General features: G+C 36.8%; 1 protein-coding gene across 1 annotated transcript in view; it reads left to right on the plus strand.

Moving 5' to 3' along the window:
• nrxn3b (neurexin 3b) overlaps positions 1–13,262 on the plus strand; it is a 436,638-nt gene that overhangs the window by 8,653 nt on the left and 414,723 nt on the right. The window contains exons 3-4 of the mRNA XM_084091093.1: positions 1,986–2,003; positions 3,550–3,579. Coding sequence (XP_083947219.1) covers positions 1,986–2,003; positions 3,550–3,579 — 48 coding nt within the window. The remainder of the gene's footprint in view (positions 1–1,985; positions 2,004–3,549; positions 3,580–13,262) is intronic.

A 13,262-nucleotide genomic window follows, 5' to 3' on the forward strand; every position in this document is an offset into this window, starting at 1 on the left:
ACCAGTTTATTCAAGTCAGAGTCCAGACCGAGACCTGAGTACGTTGAGTCCAAGTCAAGACCATAGCAGAAAAGGGTTGAGTAGGTTTAGTCAAGATGGGTCTAAACGGTTCAGACAGTGAATGCAAATGATGAATGAAGCCTGGTTTTGCGTCAATGTCATGAAAACCTCCACAGCTCACACATTGTCTAGAGAAACAATAGCGCAGAGCAGATCGAGCAGCACGAGTCAGCACAGACCACAAAAAGACCATGAAAATATGGTCCTATACTCAGATTTGAGTACTACAATACTGAAAAGAAGAAAGATAAGCTAGTTAAGAAGTCTGGTGGGGACACCAGCACCATCATCCTTAACACAGCATATGCTGGTCGATTCAACTTTGCAATTAAACTTAGACGTGAAACATCAGACTGTCTCTGTTGATTAAATTTACCAAAAGTGCTGTAAGCCTAGAAACCCAGCGAATCCTGAAAGCTTGACAAGTGTGCCCTAAAAGCCTGTTGTAAATGTAATAAGCCAGGCAGACCAGCTATTATTGAACAAATAAACTGATCATCCTCTGGTTCCAACCCTGAAAGGACGACAGGAAAGAGACAAAAAAGCTCAGGAAAACAGACTCAAGATAACAGATGGAGATGACTGATTTTGCATGGCCTTCAGAAAATCCATATGATTTTTTTCCCAGCCAGAAATAAAGGAGGCTTATGGGAATACTAACTAGGGTGCGCATTGTACAGTTTTTGCCTTCTGAGATGGCAAATTTTGGGAATCATAAAAGATTTCTTTCCTCATTTGGAAAAATGATCAGTCTTTGATTGCTTAGTGTGACATGCTCAACAATGGCCGATTAATTGCTTTTCTGAAGAATTCCTTCTGATGAAGCAGGGATAGGCATAATATTAAAAATGTTTGTTCTAACTGGTCTATATGAAATGCAACATTTAGCTCAGCTGGTAGCGCATTCTGCTCGCAACACCAAAATCATGTATTTCATTTCCAGGGAATGTTACCAGAGAACTTGTTTAAAAAATTTTTTTTTTTAAAAATGTATTCCTTGAATACAGTGCAAGTCGCTTTGGATAAATCACCTGGCTAATGCATCAAATGTTAAATTGGTAGGTTGTTGACTTTATTCCCAGGAAACACATAAACTTTTCAATGGTGTCTGTGTTTGAAAAATTCATAAATGTTTTGTACGATCCTGCAAGAAAAAAAAGCACAGTGTATAGTTGATCTTAGTCTAAAGTTTCTCAGTCCATCAGCATGCTTTGGTTTTATCTGCAGCTTTTAAAAATATTATTCAGCCTTGAGATTGAAGTTATTTCTTTGGTTTAAATTGGTTTGTCAGATTTAATTTAATACCGGTGATTCATAAATGCTTTACAATCTCAAATGTCTGGTTTAAGGTTTTACAGTATGTAATTATTTGGTTGAACTGTGCTGTTCTCCTCATGCAATCAGTGTGCATTCATTTAAACTGGTTTATTCAGAAACATAAAACAACTTTGGATGATTTACTTGGATAGCTATTCACACATGAGTCTTCAGTGAGAGTAATTCTTTGTGTCCACAGCATGTCCTGAAATCCACAAACCTCACAACCTCGTAAATCCACATGGTCCACATTGGACAGCTGGTTTAGTAACCTGCTTGGATTTATGGCCTCATCCAGTGTATGTGAGGAACGCTGTGGCATTCTGGACACTATACAATATCTATGTGATATTCTCAATGTGATGGAGTGATTTGAAACAATAATGTCAATCTGTTTCTCAGAAAATGGAACAGATATTATGGACTTTTTCTTCCACAGGATTGTTTTGAAATAGGCATGCAAGGGACAGTCCTGATCCCTTGCATGACAAACTGTTTAAAGCTAAAAAATTAAAGTTTTGCATGACAGCCTCCATGCAAAGTCAAAAGTGTGTCTAACAGTTGAACTTTCTCTGTCTTCCTTCCCCTTTGTGCAATCTTCTCAAAAGCTGTCAACAAAACTCCTGGTAAGTGAGTCTTAGGCTATGAAAACACATCACATACTGTATAAACTTAGCTAAAAGTCAGATAAAGAGAATTAAAATAATGTTCTATTCACTTAATAGACACTTTCACACATGAAGCCATACAATCGCATAAAACAGGACTCCAAATACCTTGTGCACGCACCCCACATACCCTAGCATACAGTTAATTTAAATATTTTCCTCTATTAAGGTTTCAGTAAGCTGTTTCAATGCATTTTTAAATTACACCGAATTAAAACTTGCTTGTGTGTACAGTGTTTAACATACTATTACACTGGTCATTTCCTCCCGGCTTGCAGTTCTCCTGACAGACGATCATAGTGTTTGTTGTCATGTTGTACTTCAGCACACTATCACAGTGCTGGCAGTGAACATAATCCTTGTTTGTAGTGAAATACTCCCACACCTCATTAAGTTGAGCTCTTTCCATTTTTACAAGCCAAGGCTGTGTGTCGTGGAGGTGACGACGTTTAGCATAAGCTATGCACGCTTTCTAGGAATCCAGTATTTAAAACAATTAATAAATGTTCTATTAATAATCATCAACACCCCTATTTCTACTAGAAAGATGGGAGTGCACAATTTATTTGGAGTTGAATGCTGCAAGTTTGCAGAATTTTATGGCTAAATTAATTGACATGATAAAAGTAAATAACTTTTTCAACAGAAATTTGTGATTGAAAAGTCGGAAAACCCTCAAAGCTGGCAAAATATTTAAATATAAATGAATATTTAAACATTTAAATTTCTGAAAAAGGCTGTATGTGTGAAAGCGTAAAATTACACAATCTGCTTAAATATTACAATAACGTATTACTATTAGGGCTGTCAATTATATAAAAAAAACAATACAACAAAACAAAAAACACATACACAGCTGTTAAAAAGTTTGGGGTTAGTAGGTTTTTTTTTATTTAATTAAATGAAAAGTGACAGTAAAGCCCTTTAAATTTATAACAAAAAAGTCAAAGAATCTTAAAAAATTTATCATAGTTTCCACATTAATTTGAAGCAGCACAGCTGTTCAACATTGATAATAAGAAATGTTACAAGCTCACCAATCAGCATATTAGATTGATTATGACGATATTAGAAGGATCACGTGACACTGAGGACTGGAGTGATGGCCGCTAAGAATTCAGCTTTGTCATCACAGGACTAAATTACATTTTAAAATATATAATACAGCTGTTTTACACTTGTAATAATATTTCGCAGTAATTATTTATATGTATTTTTGATCAAATAATTTTCGCAGACGTGTACACACATTTAATTGTACTAAATTAATTGACAGCCCTAATTATTAGCACATTTGTTCTGGATTAGGGAGTTAGAAATGTTATTGTCAATTTCTTTTCTGAATGAAGCTTTTTTTAATTGCAGAAAGCTTCAGCTTTAGTGTGATAGCCATGGTTTGTCAGTCAGCAAACTATGAGTGGTCTCAATACCTGAACAGTATTGGTATTGGTGTTCTCAAGTTTTCTCTCTTTCTCTGTCTATCACGCTCATTGTTTTCCCCAAGGGTTCGCGCATATGGTGAAGTCTCCACAAGGTATGCTCTGTCTTAATTCTCTCATTGCACATTTTCCAACGCGTTTACATTTTTGTTGGGACTTCTCTTGCACGTGCATGCTGCTTTACGATTGGCTCTACCCTCGTGACACTGCATGATTATTGTCCTCTTGCCGAATTATGTAATTTCTCTCTGTGATACTGTGGTGCGGTGAACTGACAGGTTACAAGTGAGGTTTTCACAGGTTTGACTCCCCCTATGATGTTATAGAAAGTTACATTCTCTCTCTTACGTTCGACTAGTGCTGTGCCAACTGACCCATAATGTACAATTACTGATCTGCCCTCCATATTACTATAACGTATAAGATATCATTCATGGCAGAATTACTATGCAGCTATAAATAATATATTCCTGAGTTAAACAGAACTGCTCTTCTCTGAATGAACAGAGCTGAAAGGAAGCAAAGCAGGGAATATTAATAGAATGACACCTTTTAAATAGTTTGTAAGATTTTTCTTTTTAAATTTGTGGTATATGAATGATCTGCCGTGATGGTTTTGTCCCGAACTTTTATATAGTGAAAGAAGGTTCCGAAAATGTTGGTTGTAAACTTGTCAACATGTGAAGGTCAAACTCAATATATTATAGTTTGTATAAACATTATATTATTGTTTAATATAAAATGTTATATTATCATTTTATATAATATTGTTTAACATAAATTAAAAGTATTTTGTGCCATTTTGTAGTCCCAAAATGTTTTATGTTAAAATGGATAGAGTTAAAGTACAATTAAATGCATATTTCTAGTATAATAAAGTAATACCTAAATAGGAAAATATTAGTATACTTAAAGTGCAAAAATAATATATAAATAGTAAACTAAAAGTATAATGTTATGTTCACTTAAAGAAAACTTACAAGTATACTTGCATTATAAAACCACATTAACCTAGTTGTAGTAGTGAACAAGTTGTGCACTTAAAGTTTACTACTGTTACTCTTATTGTACACTCAAACATATACTTTTAAAAAGTGGGCCAATTTAGTCCCAAGTAGTATTGAAATAGTACTTACAAGTTCACTACTAGTACATTGATATTAGTATAAAGTATAGTTAAAAATATACTTGAACTCAAGTATACTTAAAATTAACTTCAAATATACTTCTTTTTCGTAAGGGTATTCACGCTAATTTAGGTCACTTGGCACAGAAATGTAAAATTCTCTTGGGTGCATCTTGCCTATGGTGGAGATGGACAGCCACACAGACATGAATCTGTTATATATCCTTCATTCAAGCACTCGTGTCATGACATCAAAGCCTTTGAACTGGACATAGAATAGGTTAGACCTTATGGAGAAAGATACAGCTGAATATATGAATCAACATATGCCTGTCTTCCAGACCAGAATTACAAAATACTCTATCACTGAGCATCTGTTAGTTTGAGTAACACTAACGTTTTTTTTTTTTTTCACCTCAGTTCAAGTGATATGGATGGGGTAACAATTATGTCTATATTAATTTTGTAGTACAGGAAATTCAAGTCAGAAACTGCAGTTTGCATGCTCACATTATTCTAAAGTGCATGTGAATCTGTCCTGAATATGTATGTGTGCAGAACTGTCATCCTCCAATTTACTGTCCCTGTCTCTCTCTTTCCCACTGTCGTTCTCCCTTCCTGTTTGTCTCTGTGGAACCTCTTCAACCAACCCCTATGTAGGCAGAAACAAAGGTATTGCATGCGTTCCTTATTATATCAGCAGGCCTTATTATTAGCTACTGCTGATAAGCATTACCCTCTGCAGATTTGAATAGTTAAGTTTGTGAGCCTTTGGGATCTGGGATCTTCTTGTCCAGACAGCCCAGCCATCAGTGCTGATTATGAAACCATTTTTTGCAGTCAAAACAGATTAATCGTATAATTCACGATGATATGGAGATGTATTGGTGGTGTCTGTCTTCTTATTTAAATAAGACTTCCATTTCTGAGGCGTATAATGTAGCAGTGTCTCGTGTTTCTGAGGTTGTCGTGTTGCTGAGTGCATGAACAGGCTGGATTTTGAAAATGTTCAGTCTATCATTCAGAGAGGGCTTGTGTTTTGGCTGAGTCAGTGACTCCAGGGACAGGTCGAGTGTATTTCAACACCACCGCATATTTATGCTTTAAAACCAGAGATGCTGAGACATAATCTTTCATATAAACCAACCTGTTGGATCTCTTTGCTGTTGTTGACCTTGTGATTTGAGCAAATTCTTGTAGCATCATGTTGTGTCTGCACAATACAAAACAAGACTACAATTTCCCCTTTAAAATCGACAGATTTCTACACTTTTCTACACTATCTCCATGTGAAAACTGAAATAAGGATTTAACATGATGCGATTAGAAAAACATACAAAATCATTTAATCAGTCAATATTGTTTTTTTGTTGTTGTTTTTTTTTGCTAAATCTATAGCAACTTTTCGAAATTGTGCTTTTAATTTAGCCAAAATACTAGAAGATGCTAGAAGTTCTGATGCCCTAAATTTACACAGTTAACAATATTAAGATTATTTGTGAAACATTTTTTCCTGTTCTAATAGTTTGGATTGCTGTTGAAAATAAAGTAGGGTTGCCTTTTCAAAGATTTTATTTTCATTTTACATTTTAAGTACAGTACGAGCTTACATCTGATTGGCTAGTCAACATTCTGAGATGACACAGCTTTGACACGTCAAGTGTAGACAAACCTGAAGTTATTCTGACACTAGACATTTCCTGTCCTCTCTATACACTTACTTTTAATAAAAATGATAAATAGGCCTAAACATTTACATAAATGAACAAATTATACTCTGCTAGCAACCCTACACATAGCGGATAATGGAAGAGACAGCTAATCGGAACAGTTTTCTTTCATGTACTGGAGGAGGGAAATGAAATCAGCACTTCACCAACCCTCTACTTATGTTTTAGTGAGATGAGAAGAAGTTATTAACTTAGGCTAATGGCTGAGGATCAGTGTGCTGGTGTTGGGGATGATGAAATTACTGGTGGCTGAAGGTCATCCAAACGGCTTCTGCTCAGAGCTAATCTAGAGCCTGCACAAGACTGGACTAAAGTCTGAAGTGACTGGGGCTGGGTGGGTTAGCTGGCTACTGCAGCGTGAAAGATATGCTATGCGACTAGCCGTCTTTGAGGAGTGATTAGAAGAGTCAGGAGAAGTTCAGCTCTGGTTTAGATAATCTCTGCTTGGAGCTTTAGAGTTTCACTCTTCGGCCCCAGTCCTCAGCGCTCTCTCTTACTAATTATCCCCTAAAAATTCTGCCTCTGAACAAAGACTTTCTCATTTTCTCTCTCTCTTCGTCTCTGTACATTTCAGTGCTGTCGATTTCTGGGTGGATTCATCCGAAAATCCCCATCTCTTAGGACTGTGATACATTAGATGCATGCACATGCACACACTTCAAACCCGTATGTCCCAAAAGACAACAGACCCTCTGAATCACCTTGTAACAACATGGTATACCATAGTATATAGTGTGCAGTTTACAGTACTACTATAGTACTGCATAAATGGTATATAGTGTATAGTATACAGTATGTAGTATACCATGTACTGTATAGTAAACACAATACAGTTTGGTATACTGGGCTGCAATGATTATTTTGATAATCAATTAAACTGACAATTATTTCTTTGATAAACCCGTTTTTTATTTTCTGTATTTTATTTAATATAAAATAAAATGTTATTCCATCCTGCCCAATGTTGTCTTCCAAACAATGCAAACTGGCGGACGTTTTCCAAACACCTCACACAATTAATTGATAATCAAATTCATTTTCGATTATTTTGATTATCGTTTATTATCGATTAGTTGTTGTAGCCCTTTTATGCAGAGTATAGTAAACAGCGCTGTGTATACAGTGTATAATATATAGTAGGGTTGAATAAAAAATAAAAAAACACTGAAATTCTATTTATACAAATAATATCAAATGAAATAAAGAACAGTGCCGTGTATTTCAGGAATTTTAACCTCTGAACTCTCTTCTTTTCTATATTTTTTACTTTGCTGAACTTTTAGTTTTGCTGTTATAATTCCTAAATCAAATTTTGATTTAAGTTAATATTCAGTAATAAAATAAAGAAAAAATACAATAAGTAGAAACATGAAGCACAAGAATAAAGATACAAATTTGTTTAAAGTTTATTAGGTATCTAACAAAAGTATCAAATATTCAAGTAAAGGTTCAGAATTGCAGATTTCATAATTACTTTTACAGGATTTAACTGAAACCAGGGCTCTACGGTAACTTTTTTTTATTAAGAGCACAGTCCAAAATTTAGGAGCACAGACAATTGAAAGGTTTTTTTTCCTTAAACGACACAATATTACTGTGCGGCTGTGCCACATATAACATGTAACAAGTATGGAAAGCATTGTGAAAGGCAAACATGAAAAGAGAATTCAGAAACATAGCATGTGACAGAAGTTTACCTTATAAACATTTAATATTTTCAGAAAAACAATTACACCGGCTGTCCTCAGAAAACACAAAAAATGCACAAATACTTTTTTCATATGCACAAATACACAATGCACAAATTCATATGCAAATTCATATTAAATTCATATGCACAAATACACAATGCACAGACGCTGAAGTGTAGTTCTCAAATGTATTTAAAAGGACAGTCACCAACAAATAAAGATTCTGCCATTTACCAACCCAAATGTTGTTATGCTGTACACCCATAATATTAAAAATACCTTCAAGCGTGTTCTGAAGATTAAAGAATGATAAAAAAATTAATAATATATTAAATGATAACAGAATTTTCATTTTTGGGTGAACTGGCCTTATAAAAGCTCTAAATTGACATCTGCACTCACTGCTGAACACAATTAATGTTTCTGCCACACAAAGTACAGCAATCAGATGGCCCAAATTGCGTGAATGGGATCTCTTCTTTCGCTATCATGTATGCAGTGTTGAATTTGATATTTAGTTGTCGGAGAGCTTCTGCGTCTGTAAGGCTAATTTGCCTGTTAGCGGCTACCTGAATTGTACGGGGATTATTAGGTTGCGACCTGTTAATGAATATGTCCCTGCAGCGTAAATGCTGTGCTTCACTAGCGATTCTCGCTTGAAGTGTGAATGTCCGCACACAAACATTGTTGGCCCTGCTAATTCTGCACCAGCTTCTTTGCAGTATTTGCACAGCATAACATCTTTATCTTGCTCGTATTGTAGCCACGGAAAAGCGTTTAACGTTACCTGTCACTGATGTTTTCTGGTTCTTACAAGGAACAACAGCACCAAGATGGCATTTGGGAGTTGAAGTTTTTAGCTTCGAACAAGTCCACCTAAATATATTTTCATGGTCGCACACAAAAAAATGTTGTCGCAAATGCGAGGCCTGTAGAGCCCTGACTCAAACAGCAGATGGCTTGAATTCAGTGACTGCACTTAGTTATAGAACAGATTCGGTTTTACTGATTCTGTAAAGTGACTGGTATTGGTTTCTTTCTCTCTTTTTTTTAAATATGACCTATGACCGAATCAAGTTTTGACATCCCTATAGTTAAGTATAGTGTGTACTGTATGTATATGTAACCTCACCTTCATAATCAGAGAATAGTCTCTGGTCAAGATCAGCGGATCAGACACTAGATGTTGATAAGGCCAACATCAATACACAACTATCATCACCTGATCATATTTTTCCTTGGCTTTTATTGCCATAACAAATTTGTCTTATAAAGACATGGTTATAGCAGCCAGAGAAAAGCTAATGTTAAATAAATCAAGAGTCAAGAGCCCAACTAAAGTAAACACTGATCACAATCATGGTAACATCAAATGAAATATTTTCAATAAATCATCAACATCTAAACTTCTGTTATTTCTCAATAAGTCTGATTATGACAGAAATAAAGTAAATCTGGTTAGTAATAAGTGAATCTGGTAATGCTTTTTGTGGATTGTTTAATCCTCTGCTGAGATCTTGAGATATTGAATGTCTTTTATCTTCAGTTGATTTCATCTAAGGCTGTGGAAGTCAGTTGTTTACAGTAAAATCTCAGTCAAATTTACTAAACAAAAAAGTAAAATTCTGTGAATTTATGTGATTTTATGTGTTTTTGCACATAATGATATCGTGGAGATCTGTTATTGTTTAATGTTCTGTTGGGATTTAAAGCATTTCTGTTGAGTTTTGTGGGTCACCATTGTGCTGAAGAGTAGAGCCTGTGCTTCAGTCCAGGATGAGCAGAGAAACACTGATGTTATGCTGCATGTTGCTTTATTTAAAGGAGAACTCAGCAACTCTAGCGAACTCTAGTCACTTCTTCGCTGATTTTCCTTTTTGTTGTCGCATGTTTTCCCCACGAGCTCCCCCTACAGCTGTGGGGGGGCGTATATTTCACAACACGGTCGTAAAAACTCACTTGCGGCGGCCTCCTCCCCCTCTCTACCGCTGCTCATGTGCGTTTGTTTTGATCGGAGCAAGCCAACTGTATCGTGTGGAGCTATGTCTACCGAGGTGGGTAATCTGGTAATACATCATACATGCGTGTGTGTTTATGTCGAATTGCCGTAAAGCAATTCGTGTTTCGTGCTCGTTCTCGTTTTCGTTCTCGCTTCTCACGAGACTTCCAATTTCTATCTTGCCGGGACGGTAGTCCCCAAGTTGCAAGGTTGGTTTTCCGCCTGGGAACGCTGGGGGGAGCGGGGAAAGTCACCAGTATCACCAGAACACGTTGTTTAACCAACCAAATGATTTCTAGACAGTTTTATTAAGTTAAAAAAGTTACCAAGTTCTCCTTTAAAGGCAGTGACTATGTAGTTGCTGATGCATTGATGATTTTTTTGTTAAGTTCTTCAACTCATTCATGTGTGCTGTTGTTAACTAGTAGGATTTAGTTAAATTGATGTTTCTAGTTTTTTTAAGACTTTAAGTCTTTTTCTTAGTGGACTCAAATGAAATAAGCTCACAGTATAAATATTTAATGGCAATTGACCAATCAGTTTCCTCAAATGAAATGAGTTATTTCAGTCTGAAATAGTTCTTCATCTGTTATATGAGTTATCTGTAAAGATTACATTAAAGAACTGTAAATTCACAGCTGCTCATGTTTTGCTGCTTTTACAGGTGTGCAGTATAATTTTACAGTATAATTGTATTTTATGATTTACAGTACTCTTGTAAATTTACAGGCTTACTGGCAACCAAAATTGCCAGTAAGTTGCTGTAAATTTTACAGCAATTTGTTACAGTATATTTCATAGTATGTAGCATGTTTTATCAATGTTCTCATATGGGGTGTAGTAAGCCATTATGTTTTTCCATATGTTAATTATTTCAGCAATGACATTTGGCCCTGAGGACATGAACTAAACTCATCTCTGTCTCATTGCTCTAGTGTGCATCAGTGCTTATGTAACATGGCTAGCATTCAGACACACAATATGCCTTTAGCAACCTGTAACATTACAGACACTCATAAACCACAAAAAAAAATGTATTTGTATATTATTCACATATTGAATATTTAATTGCACGATTTTATCTCATCCTCATTTGATGGGGTTGTTTGAGTTTAGTTTGTGTTGAATTTCTAGTTGAGTGTAGCGTCAAGTCACATGGCAACACATCAAGCACATCAAACTGAAGTAGTTTCCCATCATAGACACTGGTCAGAATGGATCAGATGGAGTGGTGTCAGATGTGATCCTCAACGTGATGGCTCATTTCAGTGGGTTTCTGATGCACAAATCCAGAGCACATGATACTCTAATACCGACATCCAGACAAATAACACTCTCATCAGTAAAAACTGCAAAGATCCCAGTCCTATCCAAATCAGTGCATGAAACCACAGATGTTCTCTGGTAATAATTGTAACAAAGACATAATTTAGAAAACCAATTCTCTCTTAATAGTTCTTTTGGCATCAGCTCCTCCTACTTCACTTTTGGTCTCTCTGGCACTAATTTTTCAGTCTCACTCCTCTCTTGTTCCTCATCTCATCCCCATTCTCTGCTCAGTCACTGTCTTGTCCAGCACTGGGATTTCTCCAGTTATTGATTTCTCGTTCACTCAGCTAATGCACTTCCTCCCTCTCATGAACATCTCTTTAACATCAGTCAACTATCAATTCGAATGTTATTTTTCATCCTTTTCCACTTTTCTCCCTCAGTATTTTTTTTTCCTGGTGCATTTGTTTTCTCTCAGTGATTTCATTAGATAAAATTCAAAGTTTGCCTTCGACTAGCAAGTAAAAAATCATGGTTTGGTGGTTTGCCTTAAAGTCTCCCTGTGGTGAAAATCAAGTTTTTAATGTTGTTTATATGTCTATGTGGTGTTGTTAATGTGCTTTAAGACAAACCATGTGAAAATTCGTAAGTCAACACCATTGCTGAGTATTTTCTTCTTAAAACTGCAGTGAACCAAAGACAGTCTCAAAAAACATGCTTTGAAATCGCTGGTGTTTCTGACGTTACAAACTACCTTGTAACCAATCAGATCAACGCGTGATCGTCAACGAGTGGATCTCTGAGCTGGTGTGAGTGAGTGGAGGCGGGGCTTATTAGTATATTCATAGAACCCCATATACTTAATGAGGCAAGAGTGTAGAGTTATATTCAAGCTATTTTAAGGCATGAATAGTTTGTTTTCAAGTAAAAAAGAACGTGTGCAAACTTATTTGGTTACTCGAGACATTGCCTCAGTAGCAGATGCTAAGGGAAACACCTTTCTACTAGAATTGATGCAACCCTATTGAGTCACGGCAGTGAATTTCACTAGCCAATAGCACTTAAGCATGCTACTTTGGGTGTGGGTCCATGGCCTATATAGAGATTGGGCCTTTGAGAGCTTTCAGCACTACAGCCAGATCCCCCGTAGACAGAGTAGAAGAACGCAGAGGATGTAATCTTCTAGCATCCCTTAGATACTTCATTCTTACTAAAAGAGCAGCCAGCTATTAGAGCATGATGAGTATGGTTTCTCTGACCTCACCGAAGGAAACTCGTATTTGCATGCTGCCAGCACTTGTGTGCCAACCTCAGGGGGGCTTGTGTCTTTGCATAGCTAACATTTAGCTGTGAGAATTCTCCATGAACAGGTGCACCTCTGCTTGCTCAAAAATGTACCAAATCATCTGTTCCATCTGGGGATGCGGCTCCCATTCCCCCGGTACTAGCGAACAAAGCCTGGCACCCCATGGTGATTCATGTATGCTACAACCGGCGTGTTGTCCGTATGCACAAAAGCATGGTGGAGTTTTGGTAGAAACGCTTTGAGCACCAGGTGCACTACTAACCCATACTGGACGCATCTGTCGGACAAACCAGGCCCATCTCCACGTCCCTCTGATAAAAACGCTGCACTGTCCAAAATGCTATTGACCACAGTGATTGGCAAATTGTGACCATCTGACCACAGTTGATTGGACACAGGTGGGTGACAGCAGCTTCCTCCACGGAAGGGATCTTTTCATACCCCCAGTGGTCAGCACTGACCAGTGTAGTAAAAGTCTTTCCGTTTCACTCTGAATGGGACTCCACCATGGCATGGACCAGTCTTCACCTTTGGAGGCTGCCAAAAACATGGCATCATCTGCATCGTCCAAACCACTGAATGTGACCAAACTGTGTTCTCCAGCAGAGGGGAGGAACGTGTTGAGGATGTGGGAGAGTGAACCGGCATGAGCTCATC

The sequence above is a fragment of the Abramis brama genome, assembly GCF_963993115.1.
Source record: "Abramis brama genome assembly, chromosome: 18".
Taxonomy (NCBI): Eukaryota; Metazoa; Chordata; class Actinopteri; order Cypriniformes; family Leuciscidae; genus Abramis; species Abramis brama.